The 20,278-nt window shown below is 47.9% G+C and overlaps 6 protein-coding genes across 6 annotated transcripts; 3 read left to right on the forward strand and 3 right to left on the reverse strand.

Annotated features, from left to right (window-relative positions):
- Nucleotides 1-305: 305 nt before the first annotated feature.
- F4812DRAFT_440166 (P-loop containing nucleoside triphosphate hydrolase protein) lies at nt 306-3,046 on the reverse strand. The gene is made up of 4 exons (XM_047935127.1): nt 2,735-3,046; nt 2,149-2,668; nt 1,889-2,077; nt 306-1,805 (listed from the first exon to the last, which is right to left on the reverse strand). Exons 1-4 carry the CDS (start codon nt 2,786-2,788, stop codon nt 646-648), a joined length of 1,923 nt encoding a protein of 640 aa, XP_047787544.1. The 5' UTR covers nt 2,789-3,046; the 3' UTR covers nt 306-645.
- A 2,374-nt stretch (nt 3,047-5,420) lies between these two features.
- F4812DRAFT_466679 (glycoside hydrolase family 7 protein) lies at nt 5,421-7,575 on the forward strand (the record flags this gene model as incomplete). The annotated part of the gene is made up of 4 exons (XM_047938566.1): nt 5,421-6,613; nt 6,679-7,117; nt 7,190-7,305; nt 7,381-7,575. Exons 1-4 carry the CDS (start codon nt 5,996-5,998, stop codon nt 7,573-7,575), a joined length of 1,368 nt encoding a protein of 455 aa, XP_047787545.1. The 5' UTR covers nt 5,421-5,995.
- Nucleotides 7,576-10,542: 2,967 nt separating this feature from the next.
- F4812DRAFT_137454 (uncharacterized protein) lies at nt 10,543-12,636 on the forward strand. Its single transcript, XM_047929592.1, has 2 exons — nt 10,543-11,492; nt 11,554-12,636. Exons 1-2 carry the CDS (start codon nt 10,934-10,936, stop codon nt 12,504-12,506), a joined length of 1,512 nt encoding a protein of 503 aa, XP_047787546.1. The 5' UTR covers nt 10,543-10,933; the 3' UTR covers nt 12,507-12,636.
- A 231-nt stretch (nt 12,637-12,867) lies between these two features.
- On the reverse strand, nt 12,868-14,910 carry F4812DRAFT_440182 (uncharacterized protein). The gene has a single exon (XM_047935128.1). The coding sequence runs from the start codon at nt 14,707-14,709 to the stop codon at nt 13,117-13,119; it is 1,593 nt and encodes a 530-aa protein (XP_047787547.1). The 5' UTR covers nt 14,710-14,910; the 3' UTR covers nt 12,868-13,116.
- Nucleotides 14,911-15,131: 221 nt separating this feature from the next.
- Nucleotides 15,132-17,466, forward strand: F4812DRAFT_440186 (uncharacterized protein). The gene is made up of 4 exons (XM_047935129.1): nt 15,132-16,234; nt 16,334-16,386; nt 16,439-16,526; nt 16,595-17,466. Exons 1-4 carry the CDS (start codon nt 15,828-15,830, stop codon nt 17,193-17,195), a joined length of 1,149 nt encoding a protein of 382 aa, XP_047787548.1. The 5' UTR covers nt 15,132-15,827; the 3' UTR covers nt 17,196-17,466.
- Nucleotides 17,467-17,596: 130 nt separating this feature from the next.
- Nucleotides 17,597-19,817, reverse strand: F4812DRAFT_440188 (FAD binding domain-containing protein). Its single transcript, XM_047935130.1, has 2 exons — nt 18,649-19,817; nt 17,597-18,570 (listed from the first exon to the last, which is right to left on the reverse strand). Exons 1-2 carry the CDS (start codon nt 19,516-19,518, stop codon nt 17,728-17,730), a joined length of 1,713 nt encoding a protein of 570 aa, XP_047787549.1. The 5' UTR covers nt 19,519-19,817; the 3' UTR covers nt 17,597-17,727.
- Between the last annotated feature and the right edge of the window lie 461 nt (nt 19,818-20,278).

Raw genomic sequence — 20,278 nt, forward strand, 5'->3', positions numbered from 1 at the left:
TACCATTTTGTGGTCCAATAGGAGTAAAAGGACATAGCATGTTAAATGCCTATTGCAATTAAGTCTCCGTGGATTATATAAAATCTTGAGCCTCTTCCTTGAAGCTCCACACTAAAACAGGCGTCCGTGTATACGTAAGTGACATCCAAGAATATGCATTGTGGTATAGACGTTTTACATCCCTAGCTCACGATATTAACGCCTTCACATAAGGTACCTACCTAGGTAGTGTTGTTAATACGAAATGACCTAATGGTCTAGCTTCTACCTACTATCAAGCGACGCCGGAAAACGTCAGAGAGGAGTAGTAGAAACGAGGTTATAGGTAAACCCCTATGCAAACGATTGGATATGTTCCATGCTAGAAATAAGTTAAGTACAATAAGATAAATGTCTGAGGGTATCTAGGGTGAACCATTACGCTCCCCCAAACCCCCGTAGTAAAACGCCCAACTCCGCTGGTAACCCTGATGCATCCCTTCTTATCTTCTTAAAGCATTATGTGAACTGATAACGAGACGGATCTTAATAATGACTTCGTTTGAAACTCCCCAGAGATAACCCCAGCTCTTACACTATAGTGCGACCTCCCCAGATGAGCATAGTTCTGCAGCGAGGACCGCTAGTTAGGTCTTATGATTGATTCTAAGCGCCAACCCTCACACCCGCAGACGACGCAATGCCTCTTCCTGTGGAGCCCTGGTTCTCATCAGGCTCTTGCGCGGCACTACCATCCGACTGGCTAGCCATTAGGGGTTTCTTGGGATCGTACCCTACTGATTTGACAATACCCAAGCCTTTAGTGCGCCCTTCGCGAAATAGAAGTCGATCGCCCGGGGCCAGGTATTCTGGCCGCAGGACGAACCGGAATGCTACAGTCGCTCTGTCACCAGTCCGTATGAAGGGGCGATCGACATCAATTATCGCACAGGTCTGCGAGACCGGTCCAACGTGAAGCATAGCCTGATACTTTGTTTTGATTGTGGTTGCATGCGAGAGAATTAAGACTTCGGCGACAAACTCTCGGTAGACTTTAGGAAGTGGCTGGCCTTCGACTTTTGGTAAGACCACCATTCCCTTCCTGACGTCTTTCCGACGTACTTTCTTCAATGCAAAACTAGCGGATTGGCCAGCAGACGCTGCTGGCACACCGATTCTTTTTCGCTCGATGGACCGAATACTAGTTTGAGTAAACTGACCCAACGAGTCCGGACCAATTAGGACGCTGTCACCGGCATGTACTACCCCTGACTTGATAATACCGCTTACTACCGTACCAACGAAAGGAACGGAGAAGGTATCATTAACGTGGAACTCGAAAGGAGCGTCCGAGTCATACCGTCCGTGATGCGGAAGGATATTTAAGAATGTGCGAACGAGATTAAGATTCTCGCCGGTGACATTGGAAACCTGGAATATGGGACATATTCGCTGACTGACAAACTGGGTTGCGGTGTTGATACACTCTTCGCGATTGTTGATGAATATGGGCATTTTCCGTGCCGCTGGTGATTTCAGAATTTTGGTGATTTGTTGGATGGTTTGTTCCAGAATATTCGGAGGACATATATCAATTTTGGTGACCACAACCATGATCGGAACATTCAAGGCCAAGGCTATACCAAGGTGTTCTTTACTCATACCGATTAACCCATTATTTGCAGCGACCATAAGCAGACAATAATTGGGGCTACTAGACAGCAGACCGAAGACTGTAGTCCGCAGATAACGTTCGTGGCCAGCTAAGTCAGTAAATGTGATTACTTTAGCGCTCCGTTTCCCAATTTCTTCCCATGACAGTTTTCCTGTAGCACAGTTAACAGCGAGAGCGGAATAGGGGAATAGTAGAATAGGGGTATAAGGGTATAGTGGGCTTCCTATTACTTACTCCCAGGGGTGTCGGATGTAATCACATTTCCCATTGTATCGAAACCCATGATTTCCATCCCGACGGAACTTGTGCGGCCGGTCTCGATCTCGTGTTTATGACGAAAGAGATTGACACGTGCCTTACCTCTCCCGTCATCGAGATCTCCTTTAACTAAGACCCCAAGCATGGAACTTTTCCCGGCGTCAACTGTATGTAAGCTTTAGTATGGTCGTCCGTAGAGTTACCTTATTTTGAATGTAAAAGTCAAGTTAACTTACCATTACCAACAACAGCTATTCTCGTTTCGATAACCTGCTCTATTGTCGGAGGATTCTGCCGTATTAATATTTTCCCAGTGCAGTCTGTGTCTTTGCTCTGATTCCCTGCAGTTGTTGACTCGGCTTCGACGTCGCCGCCAACATTCTTTGTAAGCAATACGTCGCAATCCGCACTCGTCTTTTTGGCTGTTCCTTTTAATCGATCCAATGCGATGTCCCACTCGTCACGGGTAAGGCGCATTGATTCACCGTTATTCTCGAACCCCAAATCGAAGACTGCCTCGCCATGACCTTCCAGGAGTCGTTCGTTAATGTATTCGGAAAGCTTCTGTTGGGCTGTTGTGTCGTCGGAAGGGGCAAGGAGGAGGTTGCGCAATGGTACCTGGGGTTCAGAGTCGCCTAAATTGAGAGAGTCGAGAATATCGAGCTCTTCGTGGTGCTCAACATGGTTGGCACCTTTGGCGCTCGGATAGCGCAACGCTTGTTGCCTTTCAACGAACTCAGCAAAGTCGCTTAGGGCCTAAGAGCGAGGTCAGCCGATTATATTTCAATTAACTACATGATAAATGTGCAAAGTTGGACATACAGCTTCCCCTTTTCGCCGTTCATGCGGCAACTGTTTCGCGCCTTTACTCGTCATGTTTGCCGCTATTTCGAGACTCGCAAGTGGAGTTGTTATTATTAGTTTTAGTATATTCGAATGATCATTGAGAGTGACTATGGGAGAATAATTATATGTACAGGTGTTGAATACGCTATGGAGTATCAATAATAGATACAGATGAGGGAACAGGTGAAGTTGAAACAGGTAGGTAAAGATTATTTGTTTTGAGTAAATTTATTTTTTTAAATTTTGTCGAGGTCGAGTCATCAAGAAGTCGGTCGGTCAATGAGTAATACCTAACACGGGCGAGCTCGGGGCAGCCGCAGCCGCAGCCGCAGGACATCGTCATAACCGTACCTACCTCCTAACCTTATAACTGCGTTTGTAGAAGAACATCTACACAGTAACTTATACAAGCACATTGTCTTTCAACAATAAATTTCACAACTAATAGCAACAATAATAAATAAATAAATAAATTCTATTCCTCTTGACTATTATTATATCAACTATATCATTTTATTATGGTATTTCAAAGTGTTAATAGGAACATGAAGTATCAGAGAACACGCCACTTTTTTGATGCTTTTCTTGTTATGTCAAGCCACAATGAACTTACCACGTTTCCTTCAAAGTTCAAGTTAGAAGCCCCCCACTCCACCCCGCAATCGAACACTATCGATAATAGCCCTGTAAGGCTACCTTAGGAGGTAGGTACCTAAGGTAATATACCTTAACAACCAATCATGTTCCATCCCATCATTCGGTACGCATGAACTAAACAAAACAAGGAAGCTATTTCATAGGAAAGTAACTTAGACACTCTCATACTAGGTAAGTTATATCAATGTAGAAAACCTGGTATTAACAGAGGAACGAGCTTAATAAATGTTTTTTTTATCGATGCTACCAAAATACCCGGTACGACTATTCCCGCAAGCTGCAGGTACAAGCACATATTTATATTTCCCCATGGGAGGTAGCGAATTGAGTCATAAGATAGAGCATTAAGTACCTAAGGTACCTACACTTTTCGAAACCATCAAATTTGCCTTCAAGATACAAATACACATGCCTTTGTCGTTCTCAGTTATTGAGAATATAGGACTTCGGCTCAAAAACGCTTTTCGCTCTCGATCGATGATCACATACTAAAATTGTAAGCTACCTCACTTATGCTTGAAATGTGTTTATCATCCCTGCTTCAAAATGGGTATAGGTGTGGCCGGCTAAGTCACTAGGTACCTAACATGAGGTACTTAATATAAGAAAAGGGCCTGGAAATTTAAAATAAATAAAATATGCCTGCCAAACACGTGTCTTTCCCAGATCGCCTGCCGTACCACGTTACCGATCTTTTAACAGCCACGTGCCAGTTCTGTCGTACAAGAACGTCAACAGGTAGGTACCTATGTATACGAGCTCTTCGTAAAGATATATATTCGAGTGCTAGTAATTTAGATCTAGGATAAGCCTGACATTCCCTAGGAAAACAAGTTTTTCTTCCAAGAGAGGGTTTTTATATTCGCCCAGCGCCTCCCTCCGTCTAACGCTTCAATGATGACGCGCGCATACATCGGACGAGACGAAGTAAACCATGTGGAGAATTTCTCCTCTTTAGGTGGAACTACACTACCTACCTACCTACCTATTGAAACGCGACGGCGGTGGGAGCCGGAAACGGTCTCGTATGGTCCAATGTGAAGAGCTCGAATTAAGACACATGACGTTCGGACGTTGTATACCTACTATGTAGGTAGGTATGAGGCCGCGCCCATACTCGTTACATACTAGCTAGTCGCCTCATCGTACCACGAAGTCGACAACAAGCGTTTCTTGGTATAGTAGGCCTGTGCGGATTTGTGGTGCTGGTCTGTTGGTAGTGATGCCTTAGCGCCAACGCCGGGACCGCTTCCCGTCTACCTAACGCAGACGGGACGAGGAAAGAAACATTGGCGACTAAGCAGGAGTTTCCTGCATCACCTATATCATTGAAGAGGTAGGTGGTATAATATGATCCTTTTCGCATCGACGGGGCTGTCTTGGCCTAGGCTCTGCCCAGAGCAAAGTCTCCTATCGTGAGGTTTTGCCCGCTCGTTCTGCGGAGTAATCGATTTGGCGCCCAAGTCCTCGGCATTATCCTAATTAGGGTGTCCCATCGCGGAATTGAAGGGTCCGGCATTACAGAAAGCTAGTTTCCAAGGGGGTTAGTCAAGAAGCTTGTTGGAGGAGTTTGGAGTACCTAGAGGGGCGGGAACGAAGAAGAACGAACGAGGCGGGCACTTGGGGAAAGCCCGCGTGGGGAAAAGGTTGGAGGCTAGCCTTATGAAGATAAGATTTCGGTATGAAGAAACAACCGGAAAGGATACCCGGTCTGCTTCCCGCGTCAGATTGCATGTGTTAAGTAGATTCTCAATCTATATCCCAGTAACGGACGGGATGGAGCGTGAAATCCAGGTTACTGGGTACGCTGATCTTCACCAATCTTAGAGAAGATCAACCGTTACAAAATCTGGTGATGAACCTTCGTCCGTTCTAGGACCTTAAAGTTTAATATTGCAAATAAAGTATAACTTACTAAAGTAATGAGAATAAGTTCACATTATGAAATAACTACTGGCGGAGCCTGGGTATCATGTATTTGGTCCGATTTTGATGAATCGAGAAGCCGCTCTCATAATCCGAGGTGCATGCTGAGATCTGATGTTTCTGCAGCCCACATTCTAATTATCATCATATGACTGGGCGTTAAGAAGGCGCCATGGAATTTTCGAGCTGCCATAGTCAATGATTTCTGAAGATTTTCTCCATCCGCCCACCCAATGCTAATTTTAATCCGCAGTCTTCGTGAATCCGGCCCGTCTGAGCCGAAGAGGAACTGCGCGTGGAAGGTGTGGATTCCCAGTCTTTGCTTGCTATCTTCAATTGAATTCAGTCCCTAGCCAAGTTGTGAAGTCGCGCTTAAGGAACTTGAATCTGATTTGCCATCTTCGCTCAAGACTCTGGGCCATGGAATGTGTTTCCCCTCTTGTACAAGATTGTTTACAATCTAGTCTTGCATTGGCCCATGTAAATGCATTGGCTATCCAGGCGTAGCTGCGTTCGCGATGGAAATAAAAGGGCAGCTTCATCGCGTCATTTTCAAATTGGAATTTCAAGCAAGCCAGCCACGAGCGTTGAACTTCCTCCCCAACACACCGGCCCAGCATATCACCTACCGTTTGCTAGATCTCTTTCCTTAAGATGCACAACAAAGCTACTGTCGCCTCTTTGGCGACTCTGCTGACCTTAGGCCGTGCCCAGCAAGTCGGCACGCAGACCGCTGAGACGCATCCCAAGGTTACCTGGCAACGCTGTACCGCAGCAGGCCAGTGCACCAGTGTCAACGGTGAGGTCGTTATTGACTCCAACTGGCGATGGACTCACGTGGTAAATGGTTACCAGAACTGCTACACCGGAAATGAGTGGGACACAACCGTATGTCCGGATGCTGATACTTGCACCAAGAACTGCGCCATCGAGGGTGCGGATTACTCGGGCACATACGGTGTGACTACCTCCGGCAATGCTGTGACTCTGAAGTTCCGAAATGACCACCAATACGGCACTAACATCGGATCTCGTCTATACCTCATGAACGGTGCAGACAAGTACCAGACGTTCACGGCCAATGGCAACGAAATCGCTTTCGACGTTGAGAATGCTGACCTTGGTTGTGGCATAAATGGCGCCGTATACTTCGTCTCTATGGACGAGGACGGCGGAAAGGCACGCTACCCCACCAATAAGGCTGGTGCGAAGTATGGTACCGGATACTGCGACTCCCAATGCGCTCGAGATCTCAAGTGGATTAGTGGAAAGGTAGGCTATGTTCAAGCAATCCCAGTATCCAAACAGAGTATTGACTAACTGTACGATTCTTCTAGGCTAATTCCGAAGGTTGGGTACCGTCGACGACAGACCAGAACTCTGGTGTCGGTAACAAAGGGGCCTGCTGTGCTGAAATGGACCTCTGGGAGGCTAACAGCATGTCTTTCGCGTTGACACCTCACCCATGCCAGAAGGATGGATACTTCGTCTGCGAGACGACCGACTGCGGTGGTACATACTCCGACAACCGATATGCAGGCAGCTGTGATCCTGATGGATGCGACTTGAACCCGTTCCGTCACGGTAACACCGGCTTTTATGGCAAGGGAAAGACCATAGATACTAGCAGGAAGTTCACCGTCGTGACCCAATTCCACGGCTCAGGCACGTCTCTAGACAGCATTTCGCAATACTTCATCCAAGACGGCAAGAAGTTTGAAGTCCCCAAGTCTAAATATGTATCTGATGGCAGCAAGATCGACGCCAGCTTCTGTGGTATGTTTTATCCAAATAATTGCAGCACTTACTATAGGACGAATATCGCTAACGCTCAGCCTTTGTAAATAGATGCTGCTGCAGACGTCTTCAATTCCACCAAGCGATTCGACGAGATGGGCGGTTTAACAAAGATGGGTGAAGCTACGGGCAAGCCCATGGTCTTGGTTATGTCTGTTTGGGATGATGTAAGTGCAATATACCGCCTCCCTTTCCTTTTTTTTTTCTTTTTTCCCCTAGAGTATAAATTGACATTTTGACAGGCATATGCCAACATGCTTTGGCTGGATGGTCAGAGATATCCCCTTGATCGCGATCCGTCTGAGCCGGGAGTTGCTCGCGGAGAATGCGATGTCGACGGCAGCAAGCCCGAGCAAGTCCGTGAAAAATTTAGAAATGCCAAGGTTACGTACAGCAACATCAAGTTCGGTCCCATCGGATCGACTTACAAGCTTTGAGCGGGAACGCGTTCCCCGCCCCCCGCAAAGGCGATTGCGGTCTAGGCAGGAGGGTTCTTTGGCTTCACTGTCAAAATTCTAGCAACGATCAGTTTGTATGTACCGGAACAATAGATGAAGTAGTAAAAATATTCAAGTGAGGGATTTCCTCAAACATTGTCTACCCGGGGTATATTGCATTTCGAATAAGGACAAGGTTTTACGTAACTCGTAAAACCTATTATTGAGGACGTAACATTGTCGCCGCCGCCTCCTAATTGTACCTTGTTAGTCATCGATCTCATTTTGACCATAAAATACGTATACTTAGTGTTAGGTCCTTGTTAGGTCAAGAAATTGGAATGGATCACCCTTGGCATCACCTTCCCGTCTTGTAGGGCCGTTGATCTAAAATCGATGTTGACGATTGGGTACTCAAGACCCGTGCGAGCCCATGACAAGCGATGTCTCCATAGCAACTATGCCGAAGAGAAAGGGAATCGAACAGCCGCCACGAAGCATCGTGAACACACGAACAAAAAAAGAAAAAAAAAAAAATCCATTTCCATTTCGCCGTCACCTAGGGAAAAGTCTTTTTCCCATCAATAGATCGGCGGCAAGTTGCGGCTCACAAAAAATAGTGGGATCTAATATCCACATAGACATGAAAATTTAGTTGGCGAGGGTGGATATGGTGGATATGGTGGAGAGTTGAGACGGCTAAGAGAAAATTTATACAAGTGAAAATATTTCAGGAGTTGTGACCAGGTGGGTCTTTTAGGATACACTACACAATTTAACTCGAGTTCGGCGAGCCCCGCCGCATTAATTTTAATTGAAAGGGAAAAAATAATTTTCCTGTGGTCACGAAGCGGCTGTTACACAGCTTAAAAATAGATGTACTACGTACCGTTGTTACACTACCTAACCTAGTACCTCATGGTGACAAGTTGTGGATCTACGGGATGAGTTGGATTGGACAGAATCGTCCAGCTCAAAGTTTTTTGAAGTTGAAGGTACCTACCTAAGGTAGATACAATGTTACAAAGTACCTGTTATTGCATAGAGACATCTGGAGTTACACGTTCCATCAAGTTCCACAAGTCTATGTCGAAAAAAGGTTGGTCAGGGGGAAGACACTCAGATTTGAAGTTGATCGATCTCTATTGCCGTTGTTTTCCTTTTTCCTTGTTCTTTTCTAGAACCTGGTTCGGACCTCTTCCAGGCCTTTCGCCCACTTCCGCCGGGGCCCGATTTGGCAAACGGACGCGCCGCTGTGGATATCATAGGGTAACGATCGAGTAACACGGTCCACAACCCATCGGGTCGTGGCTTTGCTATGACTCTCTAGTGGTTCTAGCAACCATCATACGTTCATCGGGTTTTCACGATGGCTTCGATCAAGTGGGTCACGGTACAATACATTCATTACCTATGGTAGTAGTAAACAGTCAAGGATTCCACCATCCACAAAGCGTTGTCTCTTTCCCAAACGAGCCAAGAGGGATGAATCAAGTTCATGAGTTAATGCGGCGGTGTGTTAGTTCCCCATTGTATCAAAACGTCCGACGAAGGCGTCATTGTCAGTAGTTGAAATAGTAGTATTACTTGATCCTAGATTGTCCGTGACATGGTAAGAATTGCATCAGCTGCTCTGTTTCCTCAGCTAACCTTATAAGGTGTTGTATGTCTGCAAGTACGTGTTCGACCCCGTATTGTGCGCAGGGCTGACTGCGGGGCATCCGCCGCGTTTTGAGTTTGTGGATGGAGGTGTAAGGTAGGTATTTACCTTTGGTACATAGTAAGGTGTGTAAAATAAATCTTGTACGATTTTTTTTTTTTTTTTTTTTTTTTTTTTTTAACCAGCTAGGGCCGACTGTGTGGGAAATTTAACCAAATATTAGTTGTAGTTGGCGCCCCCTTTTGCCCATAAAATAGGTACCTACTACTTATTAGTAGTGCTTCTAAAAAACCCCTTAAATCTAGCCGAGTCTGTAAGGCCTTCAAGGTCTCCGCTTACGTAAAATTCAGTTTCGCCAAGGGGTTGTTGGCAGTTGGTAGTTGAACGTGTACAAGAGACTTTAAAAGGATTGGACCGAGAAAAGGCGTCAAAGGAAAAAAAAGAAAAAAGAAAAAAGAAACGCCCGAAGGGAGACAAATCAGTCACCAGCGCTTGAATACGTGCTTGAAAACGTGCTGAGGGACCCCCTGTGAGCGCTGCAACCTAGTGGAGGAGCTTGAGGGCCTTGTCCTCTGTAACTTGTAGAGTTTGCGCTGTAACTAGTCACTACAAGGGGCCGGGCCCAGTCCGTCTCAATTCCATGACACATAATTACTTGATGGAAAGCTCTGGGCAAAAGCATGATGTGAAGTAAGGCTTTGATTGCGCCAGCTTCATAACTACATAACGTCTTGGCCATCCGCCATCTTACACCAAGATGGAAACTTTATTGCTGGTATTAAAATATAACTGCAAAAGAAGACGTAAGCGTCGACAAAGCGAAGTGACCCGAAATTCGACAACGCTTTTTAAACCACTTACACGCACCACCCGTATCACCTATACGAACCACCCAGCTGGCTACCTAGGTACATAACAGCGCCGCACAAGTTTACGACGAGTTTGAATCAATCGGGCTATAAAAAAAAGACCATACGATATCTAAGGCCGTCGTTAGTTATTCTTCAGCCTCTTACCTCGTTGCCGTGTCATCCCAAGTTGTTCGTGGCGTATACATAATACATGCGGACATCATCCTGGCCAATCACAGCCGCTCAACGAATCCCATATATTCCAAAAACGGACGCAAAGCTCCGGCACTAGAAAATCATACATACATTTTCTTTCCAAGGACGAGAACGACATTGACGACATTAGTCGTATCGAGCTAAAGAAGATTAAGAAGAAGAGGATCGAAATTCGACGAAAAGCCGTTCGGTTACCGATTTACTACATATAAGATCCTAGTTGCGTTTGGCAGACAGCTGGTCTCTACTGTCACTGCACACTTATAAGCCGACTTCATACTTTTTTTAATTCTTTTTTTAATTCTTGAGATTGGGTTACATTACGCCATCGCCCTGAACTTTAGGCATTATTCCCCAGATTTCTCGGCGTTACCCAGAATTTCACGGCGCACAAAGAAAGAGAAGAAAGAGGTGACCGCCACCCGGATGCATTAGTGCCAAGTTCAGGTCCAAGTTCCGGTTCAGGATTCAGGTTCTACCTTAGATTTATCGGCATTGAGCGGCAAGCGAATCGCAATCGTTCCTACCTCAATCCTCTGAAACTACTCTGACGACGCTATAAAGACGCAAGGAAAGTCACACAACGTAGGAGGATCCACAGGTCTAAGTGACCTAAAACAATTTGGTCAAAATGCCACATCGGGTTGTAGACTTTTTTAGGTCTTCAAACGATAGTATTCACAGCATTAAGGCTTCCGTACAGCGGAGGAGTAATCCCAACTCGCGATCCGCCTCAAGAGAACGGCCAGCCATATCTTCGGTACTCGAAGCCGCCGTCGATCATACTCAATCCTTAATTCCCGCCGCACTTCCGGCAAAGATGGCCGAACCTCTTAAGCACAAGGACTCTCATAATCACCATCGTCTGAGCTTTCCCAGTTTACATCTTGGCGGTTCCAAATCGTCAAAGGAACCACCACAAAATCCCAATGCGTCCCTAGACTGGAAAATTGAGTCGCCACCCGTTGTCATGCACGGCGAGCCGGAGAACAGCACAGGCGCATTGGTTTCCGGCCAATTATTACTTGACGTCAAGGAGGACGGTTTCGAAGTTGATCACTTCACCGCCACGTTAAATATTCGCGTCATACAGAAGAGACCGTTTGCAGGTCATTGCCAGCAATGCTCGAATCAAACAACCGAGCTCAAGTCTTGGACGCTCCTGAGCGAACCAACAGTTTTATCTAAGCGTAAGTACACACGACCTTGCTATTTTCAGCCATTGACACATCACTAACATGTCGTTTTCAGGCGTGCACGAATTTCCCTTCTCTGTTTTATTAGATGGGCATCTGCCTGCGACAACAGACAACTCGGTTGTTGCCATTCGATATGACTTCTTTGCGGAAGCAACACCCCGAACAGGGCCCACCATCAAGCTCACGAAAAATATTGAAGTCAAACGATCAGTTCAAGTACCAGACCTACCCCATCACAGCATTCGCATTTTCCCACCAACCAACATCGCTGCTAGTGTGCACTTTACCCAAGTCATACATCCCCTTAGCACTAACACATTCACCCTACGTCTTGACGGCATTGTCAAGCACAACCCCGATGTCAAGACCGTAGAGTATTGGAAGCTGAAAAGACTTTCGTGGAAGCTAGAGGAAAATATGGAAACCGTCGCACCTGCATGCGAGAAGCACTCGCCAAAGGACCCGGAAACCGGCTTGCCGATGAAGAAGGGTTCGAAGCGTAGCGACTCACGTACGATAGCGCATGCAGATATGCACAGCGGCTGGAAGGCAGACTACTCACCGTCTGGGAGCATCGAAATGGAAGTTCAATACCAGCTTGCACCTAGCGCGAAAACCGTGTGTGATATGAAGAGCGAAGATGGCACTCAAATTACACACCAGCTGGTTGTGGAGATGGTGGTTGTACAGGAATACGCACCTACCGCTCATCCCAAGCATATCACGCCGACCGGAGTTGCACGTATATTGCGCATGCACTTCGGAGTCGTGATAACGGAGAGAGCCGGCTTAGGTGTCAGCTGGGATAACGAGGCACCTCCAATCTACCAAGATGTCCCGCCTTCGCCCCCGTCTTACTCGTGCGACATTCCCTACGAGAGCATTGACAGCGTCGAGGATTTGACGCTAAATCGACGGAGTCACGATGTCGGGAGCAGGGCCCAGAGTCCAATATACGAAGAGCAAACACCGTCGAGTGCGGGGGCTGACGAGGCCGCACGTTAGGATACGTCCGACCGCCGGCATGGCATATTTAGACGATGTTCGCTGTTGAATAAGTTGAGGAAAAAATAGTGCTGGGTTGTTTTCTTTTCTGTCATTTGTCTTGTGTTGCGAGGAGAAAAAAAAATTATACCCCATAAGCGATGCTTTAGCGGATTGTTAGCTATTTTTTGCATTGGGCGAGGTTTTATAGGAAGGCGGGATGTTTTTGCCGCGCACCAGCAAAGCGCATGGCAACAGGAGTTCGAGGGAGCCGCATGTTCTAGACGGCAGGTAGACATACCCATTCAACATAATGCCGCAAAAAAGGCAACATGATAATCAATATAATCAGAAAATAATTGCAACTCCAATACTTCATGATCGCTATATCATTTGTGAACGTTGATGCTCGTATTAATTGCAGAGTAAAACAAGCTATTAATGCGATTAACTACTGTAAAGATAACCTGATATTTGCCGGCGGACTTTGAATAAGACAAAGTTGTATGTAGAGGTAGATAATGAATACATGGTATGATATGGCAAAAATAAGATTTAAAAATTAAACAATTAATATTTACATAATTCGTAAAAACGAGGCTTCGTGTACGTCCAAAACACCCTGTCGAGATCAGTCTGTTAAGTTTGCAAAAACGTCGATTGTGGGGAAAGGGGAGGGCGAGAGGTAATGGTGGGTGGTACAGCGGCTTGCGAGGAAGGACTTCCAGGCCGATTCATCATTGAAATTAAAGTTGCAGGTGATGCGCTTCGATCGGGCGTAGTGCCACAGGTCGATTTTGTCCTGTCTCTTCAACCCCGAGAACTTACACCATAGCCCGAAGATCTCCAGGTTGGGCAGGAAGGTCCACCGGTCGACTGCGAAGTCATCTAACAGCCTCTTCACGATCTCCGGGTTGTACCTATACTTATCGTTGTCCGCAAAGAGGTTTACTTCTTCTAGCGAAGGCGGTAGGATCTTAACAAGCCGCGGGATGGCCTCGAACGCCTCCAGCGGAATTTCTCGCATCACATCCTCGCCTGGTAACACCTTTTTCGCCCACGTCTGGATGGCGGGGGTGTGGAACGCCCGGACGTCAAGGTCAAGCCGCTTGAGAGTTACGAACTCTTTCATGGAGGTGACCCCGTTGGTTACGTGACCGTCAAGGTACTCCAGGGTTACAATAAGCTCCTCCAGGTGCTGGCCCACGTTTTTCCCTATACCAGCGATAAAAGCGGCCACATCCCAGCGATCCAACGCAGGTCTACTATTATTCTTCGACACGTAACTAAACCTGAACGACTCCAAGTAAGGAGTACGGGATAGCAGGAACGATATAGCCTCGCTATCCACGTAACTGTGTTCTAATACAAGTTTGCGCAAGCCCAAGCTCATATCTAAGGAGTTGCGGTGGTATCCTAAGAAAATGGGGCCGATGCCATAATCCTCACAATTAGTAAGATACAGGGCTTTAGGATCTGGTGCTGTGAAAAAAGATAGCAAGGCGCGCAAGTCCATCTTTTCGTTGTTGTTTTCGAGGTCCCGGATCCACACCTGGGCCAACTGCCCGAGGGAGGCCCCATCGGCATTCTCTTCTATCATCCGAGTGATTGTCTCCATCACGCGTTGCGCTTGCGGATAGTAATCCAGGTGCCGGGTGGAGGTAGCCGGGAATTCCATAGCATGTCGAACGCTGAGGGGCGGCGAAAACATGAAGGATTTGAGGTTCGGGAAAAGCGTGAATAGAAACGGACCCATAAATACGAAATATTTATCGCGCTCCTCGGTGTCGAGGGTCTCGACTTTAGATAGGATAACCCTCGCCCACTCTTCGCGGTCTACGCCAGCCCGGCGCAAGTACGGCGATTCCACGATAAACTCCCTCAGGCGGCTCATAGCCACGGGATCTCCGTTCAGCCGCTTGCGCGGGTAGATCGCGTCCGGGCCCCTCCGGCGCTGGCAAAAATCGACGTGCCAGACATATCTCGCGACCACGGGGTCATTCACGACGCTATACATCCAAGTGACGATGGGGACGTAATCCGCAATGCCCTCGAAGTTGAGGTAGCGGTTTTCCCGGATATACGTGGCGTGTTTATCGATTAGGGACCTGCCGCATTCGTAGACGTAGCGGCAGGTTAGCATGAACTTCTCGAAGCCCTCGGGCATGGACTCCTCGATGACCCGGCGGAGAATCTCCGGGGGCAAATCCGTGAGGATCAACATAATGAATAGAAAAGCCGACGAGGCCCGAGGGAAGAAATTATTTATATATTATATATTATAATAAATAAATCATAACATCATATAAGCAGAAGATATTCGCTAAGATCTCTCTCGGATTGAGCCCCCTCAGGGAGGGGTGGCAGAAGAGATTTTGACCGTAGCCTTATTGAATTGAATGCAAGACTCGATGGTAAGGCTTGCTGCGCCGCATCCCGACAGTTAGGCGAGCTCAGGCACCAAAATTATGTAACGTCCCGGAACATTCCAGCTAGCTGGTGGATTCGAAAATTACCTAAAATAAGCAGCTACCTGCAAACGAAATAATCTCATACACTTTAAATAGCTGTTTAAAGAAAATCGGAAATTTTATGGAAATTTTATTTCTATATAGAGTATCTTTTCAAGAGTAATTCAATATATAACATTAGTCATTTATAGCTTGTTGTCTCTTGAATATCTCTTGATTGTTTAGAAAGGTTAGTAAAACCGCAATGCTAAGACTGCTTATTTAATTTTCGAATCCACCAGTTATCTAGATCGAGAGGTATTTATATTCGACTACTTCTTGTGTTCAGGAGTCAGTATATAATTCTACTTTATAGCTTAAGTACCGTACCTACCTAACCTAAAGTATCTATAGTTATATCAGTTATCTTACATCTTTATCAGCTATCTCTATGTGAAGATGGATATTTGTAAGACTAAACATGAGGGGATTCATTGATTGGGTACCTAACTGTCGAGTTATTGGTTATAATCATAACTCATATAAGAGAGCTAAGATCCGTACCCCTGCACCAATTAGAAATCAAGTCAATATTTCCAATGATTTATATAATCGATTGTCACGTTCAATTGATCCAACTTTAGCCAAAAAGGAGTTTTGTGCTTCACCTGGTTACTCCTTTGGTATTGTACAGTACGAATACCCCGATTACGCCATTGCCCCGACCGAAGTCGACAGCCGTATAAGGCGGGGGAATTGACCGTGACACGGTATGACAACTCCAACGATCTCAAAACACCATAGAAGATAATAGCATTTAACTACAAACAAAATCAAAAAGCCCTTCTTCTCAGAATAAATTATTATTAAGAAAAAAAGAAACTCCCCAAATATGAGAAACGTCCTGATTGAAAACCCCTCAGGCACCCCCGCAGCTAAGATGGCTACAAATGCGACGAATGCGACGAATAAGGATCTGGCGGGACACAAGATCTTGCTGATTGTGCCGTGGGACCCTCCTGCGGGCTACGTCGATGGCTTGCGCAAGACCTATCCCGGCCTGAAAGTATTCCATATCCGTTGGGATACATGGAGCAAGCCGGACCTCCCGCCCAATATCACGCCCGAAGACTGGAAAACCGTCACCATCCTTCTCATCGGTCCTAGGTTCCCTACCAGAGAGCAGGCGCCCAAGTTACAGCTGGTTCAGCTCCAGAGCGCGGGGGCGAACTATATATTGAACAATCCTCTATTTACCGATACCGACGTTGCTTTTTGCACCGCCAATGGCGTTCACCCGTAAGTTCCATCATGTCTCGTGCCGCTGTAGTACAACATCAGCTATACTCGGGGGGCTTGCCAAGGCTAATACTAACGCCGCAACGCCCGCAACGCCAGGCCGCAAATCGCGGAATGGGTTATTAGTACATACCTCGCTTTCCAGCACAATAGTAAGTATTCCGAGCATGATCATACTGAAAGTTCTAATTATGTTGCTCGTAGTTCCCACTTTCCTTGAACATCAGAAGGCGCACAGATGGGAGCATAGTTATAATGACTCGGATACCCAAGACGCCGTCAGCCAACGAGTGTAAGTTCTGGCTCTTGGATTACCTAGGTAATTGACTTTTAGTTATAAGTGCTGACAATAATACCTAGTGGTATTCTTGGATATGGAAGCATCGGAAGACAAGTGGCACGGATAGCCAAAGCTATTGGCATGGAAGTGTACGCGTACACGAACAGACCCAGACCCACGCCCGAGTCTCGTCGTGACCACTCGTACATCGTCCCGGGCCTAGGCGACCCGGACGGAACCCTGCCATCGAAATGGTACTCGGGGACAACGCCCGAAGAGATCAACGAGTTCCTCTCCGCGGACCTCGACCTCCTCGTTCTCGCGGTCCCGCTAACGCCCCAGACGCAAGGGCTGATCGGGGCGCCGCAGCTGCAGCTCCTGCGGAAGAAGCGCACGTTCGTCAGCAACATCGGGCGGGGGGCCGTGGTCAAGACGGACGACCTCGTGGTCGCGCTCAACGAGGAGTGGATCCGCGGCGCCGCCCTCGACGTCACGGACCCGGAGCCCCTGCCCAGGGACCACCCGCTCTGGGACGCGAAGAACGTCATCATCACCCCGCACGTCAGCGGCAACTCGACCAGCTACAACCGCCGCCTGCTGGATATCCTCGACATCAACCTGCGCAACTTGGCCGAGGGCAAGGAGTTCATGAACCGCGTGAGCAAGGAGCGGGGTTATTAGAACTCGAACTCGGAACTAGACTAGATATCTGGGAGGTACCCTACCGTAGGATAGTTGCATCCAGGTTGGAGGATGCGCTTCTGGTAGGCCCGGAAGGGCCCTTTTGTAAAAGAGGAAAAGTAAATAGAGCGCAATTGAAAATATTATCGGTTATATCATTCACCTATTTTACATAGGTATTCATCTCTATCGTGTATTTATTCCTCCCAGACATATCAGTATTTACATAGCTCGTCAGACTTCAAAATCCAACTTTCCTGTTTATTTCTCACCTCTTACTCACTACCTCTTGTAGACTGCATTTCTTCATAGTAAGAAATACACAAGTCCGTCAAACACCACGGTCAATTTGAAGACCTAAGCCTCTCCTAATGAAATCTACACATTTGAGGCATATAAGCACCTATACCTAATATAATACGTGCATTCATTTTGTTTATTCATTCGTTACCAGTAAGAACCGTTCCATATCATGCCTTTGGACCGAATAATTTACATTTTAATTCACATCTCAAAATCAAAGCTGCTACGCTCAAGCAGGCCCAAGTATCTCGTCGGCAATCGCCCTTCCAGCGGCCCTCCCCGAGAATATACACCCGCCGAGGAACGTGCCCTCGAGCGAGTTATATCCGTGCACACCACCGCCGCCGAACCCAGCCGCTTCGCCCGCGGCGTACAGGCCCGGGAACTTCTCGCCGTCCGGCTTCATCACGTTGCTCTCGAGATTCGTCTCCAGCCCGCCGAGCGTCTTCCGCGTCAGCAGGTTCATGTGGACGGCGATGAGCGGGCCGTGCTTCGGGTCGAGGATCTGGTGGGGCGCCGCCACGCGGCGGAGGTCGGGCCAGTACCCGCGGCCGTTGCGGATGGCCATGGCCTGCGCGTCCTTGCAGTAGCCGTTGACGAACTGGTCGTCGCGCGTCTCGACGACCTCCCGGATGGCCTTGGGGTCGAGCACCGGCCCCCCGACGGATTTCGCGATCTCGTTCATCCCCGCGACCAGGTCCTCGAGGTTGTCCCGCACGACGAAGTCCTTGCCGTGCTTCTGGAAGCTCTGCACGTTCGCCGTCCCCTTCGAGCTGAACACCCGGTTCTTGAACACCTGCCAGATGCTCTTCTCCGTCAGGTCCGGGTTCTGCTCCGACCCGGACAGCGCGAATTCCCGCGCGATGATCGTCTGGTTGAGGATGAACCAGGTGTAGTCGTACCCGGTGCTGCATATGTACTTTAGCGTTGCTAACGTGTCGCACCCCGGGAAGAGGAATGGCGGAAGCCTTTTCCCGGTTGCGTCTAGCCAGAGCGACGAGGGCGCCGGTAGGACGCGGATTCCGTGGTCTGGCCAGATTGGATCCCAGTTCTGTAAGCCCTCGGTATAATGCTACATTGAGGCGTCAGTAATTATAGTAGGTATTTTCAGGGTGGGAAGAAGAGACTAAATATTAGATTAGGTACTCACCCACATCCTATCGCGATTGATGAAATTCGCACCAGCCGCCTCCGCGATCCCTACCATCCGACCATCGACGTGCGCCGGAACACCGATGACGAAGTTCTGCGGTACCTTTGGGCCAAGGCGATCGACAGGCCACGCTTTCTTTACCGCTTCCACATTACCTCCGATACCTCCGGACGAAACAAGCACCGCCGCGCCATGGAGCTCAAAGTCACCCACTTCTTCTCTCGTAGTTTTTACTCCTCGGGGTGATGGATCTTCCTTCAGGATACGTCCCCGAACCCCGGATGCCCTGCCATTTTCGTCGACAACTAGCTCGTCCACCCTATGCCTAAACTTAAACTCCACAATGCCCTTTTTCGCCGCCTCCTGGACGGGCTCAGCAAACACGCGCACGACCTCTGGCCCCGCACCCCAAGTAATATGGAACCTAGGGACCGAATTCCCATGGCCGTCGGCGGTGCCATCCCCCCGCTCGGCCCAACCGACCATGGCGAGGAAGCTGGCGCCGCGGTCCTTGAGGTACTTCTCCATGCCGCCGGCAGCGAAGTCGACGAAGGCCTCGGCCCAGCGGCGGGGCCAGACGTCCTGGCCGTCGGGGCGGTCGAAGCGCGCGGACCCGAGCCAGTCGCGCAGCGCCAGCTTCCGGCTGTCCTTGATGCCCATGCGCCGCTGCTCCGCCGAGTCCACGCAGAAGATCCCGCCTAGCGACCAGAACGCCTGCCCGCCTAGGTTCTGCTCCCCCTCCTGGTCCACGATTATCGTGCGCACGCCCCGCTGCGAGAGCTCGAACGCGGCTACTAGCCCCGCTAGACCGCCGCCCACGATGATTACGGGGGCTTTTTGCTCGTTTGCGGCGTCTGCGCTCGTCATAATGTGATGTGATGTGATTTGATTTGATGTGTGGTGTCTTGTGTCTTGTGTCTTGTGTTACCTTGCCAATTTTTTACCTGGAGGTGCCTCCTATTTAAAGAGAGGAGGAGATAAGGCTGGGTTAGGTACCTGCTATAGGAGGTAGCTTTTATATATACCTCCTGCCTAACTTATCTCTAGGTATACTTGCTTAAAATCCACCGATTCATACTAATCTTGAGAAATAAATAATGAGTGGATTAGTAAGAACGAAAGTAAGCGTATGAGTTATCCGAGGAAGAAAATGAAAGAGTCGGTTTAAAATAAAGGAAACGACGAACGAATAAGGGAATGAATGCGAACCCTGTCCGTTAAAGCCGTGATTCGCACGGCGGGGTCGGGTTGGGGTCTTCCACCTGCTGCCGAGGCATCGAGCTATAAGTCGCCTCGCCTATCGAATGATCCTCGTCGTTTCCCCCGTCATATTCCCCTTTGGCAACGTATGTGTGTATGAACAGATCATGCATTGTAGCCTAGTCGCATGATAATAACACATACGCCTCCTAAAAGAGTTTCGCGAATGTAGCGAGTATTAACTAGCTGTCTTTTGATTGCATCTTACTCTTTTCGATTTCTATACAAGCGACTATATCTGGTGACACACCTAAATACCTAGATACCTAGATAACTATAAGGGGATAGTTACACTACATTGTGGCTTTTGTAATAGTATTTAACATATTTTCAATTTCTACACTGTTAAAATCAAGTTTAACAGGTA

This window comes from Daldinia caldariorum (assembly GCF_022478825.1).
Source record: "Daldinia caldariorum strain CBS 122874 unplaced genomic scaffold F4812scaffold_16, whole genome shotgun sequence".
Lineage (NCBI taxonomy): Eukaryota > Fungi > Ascomycota > Sordariomycetes > Xylariales > Hypoxylaceae > Daldinia > Daldinia caldariorum.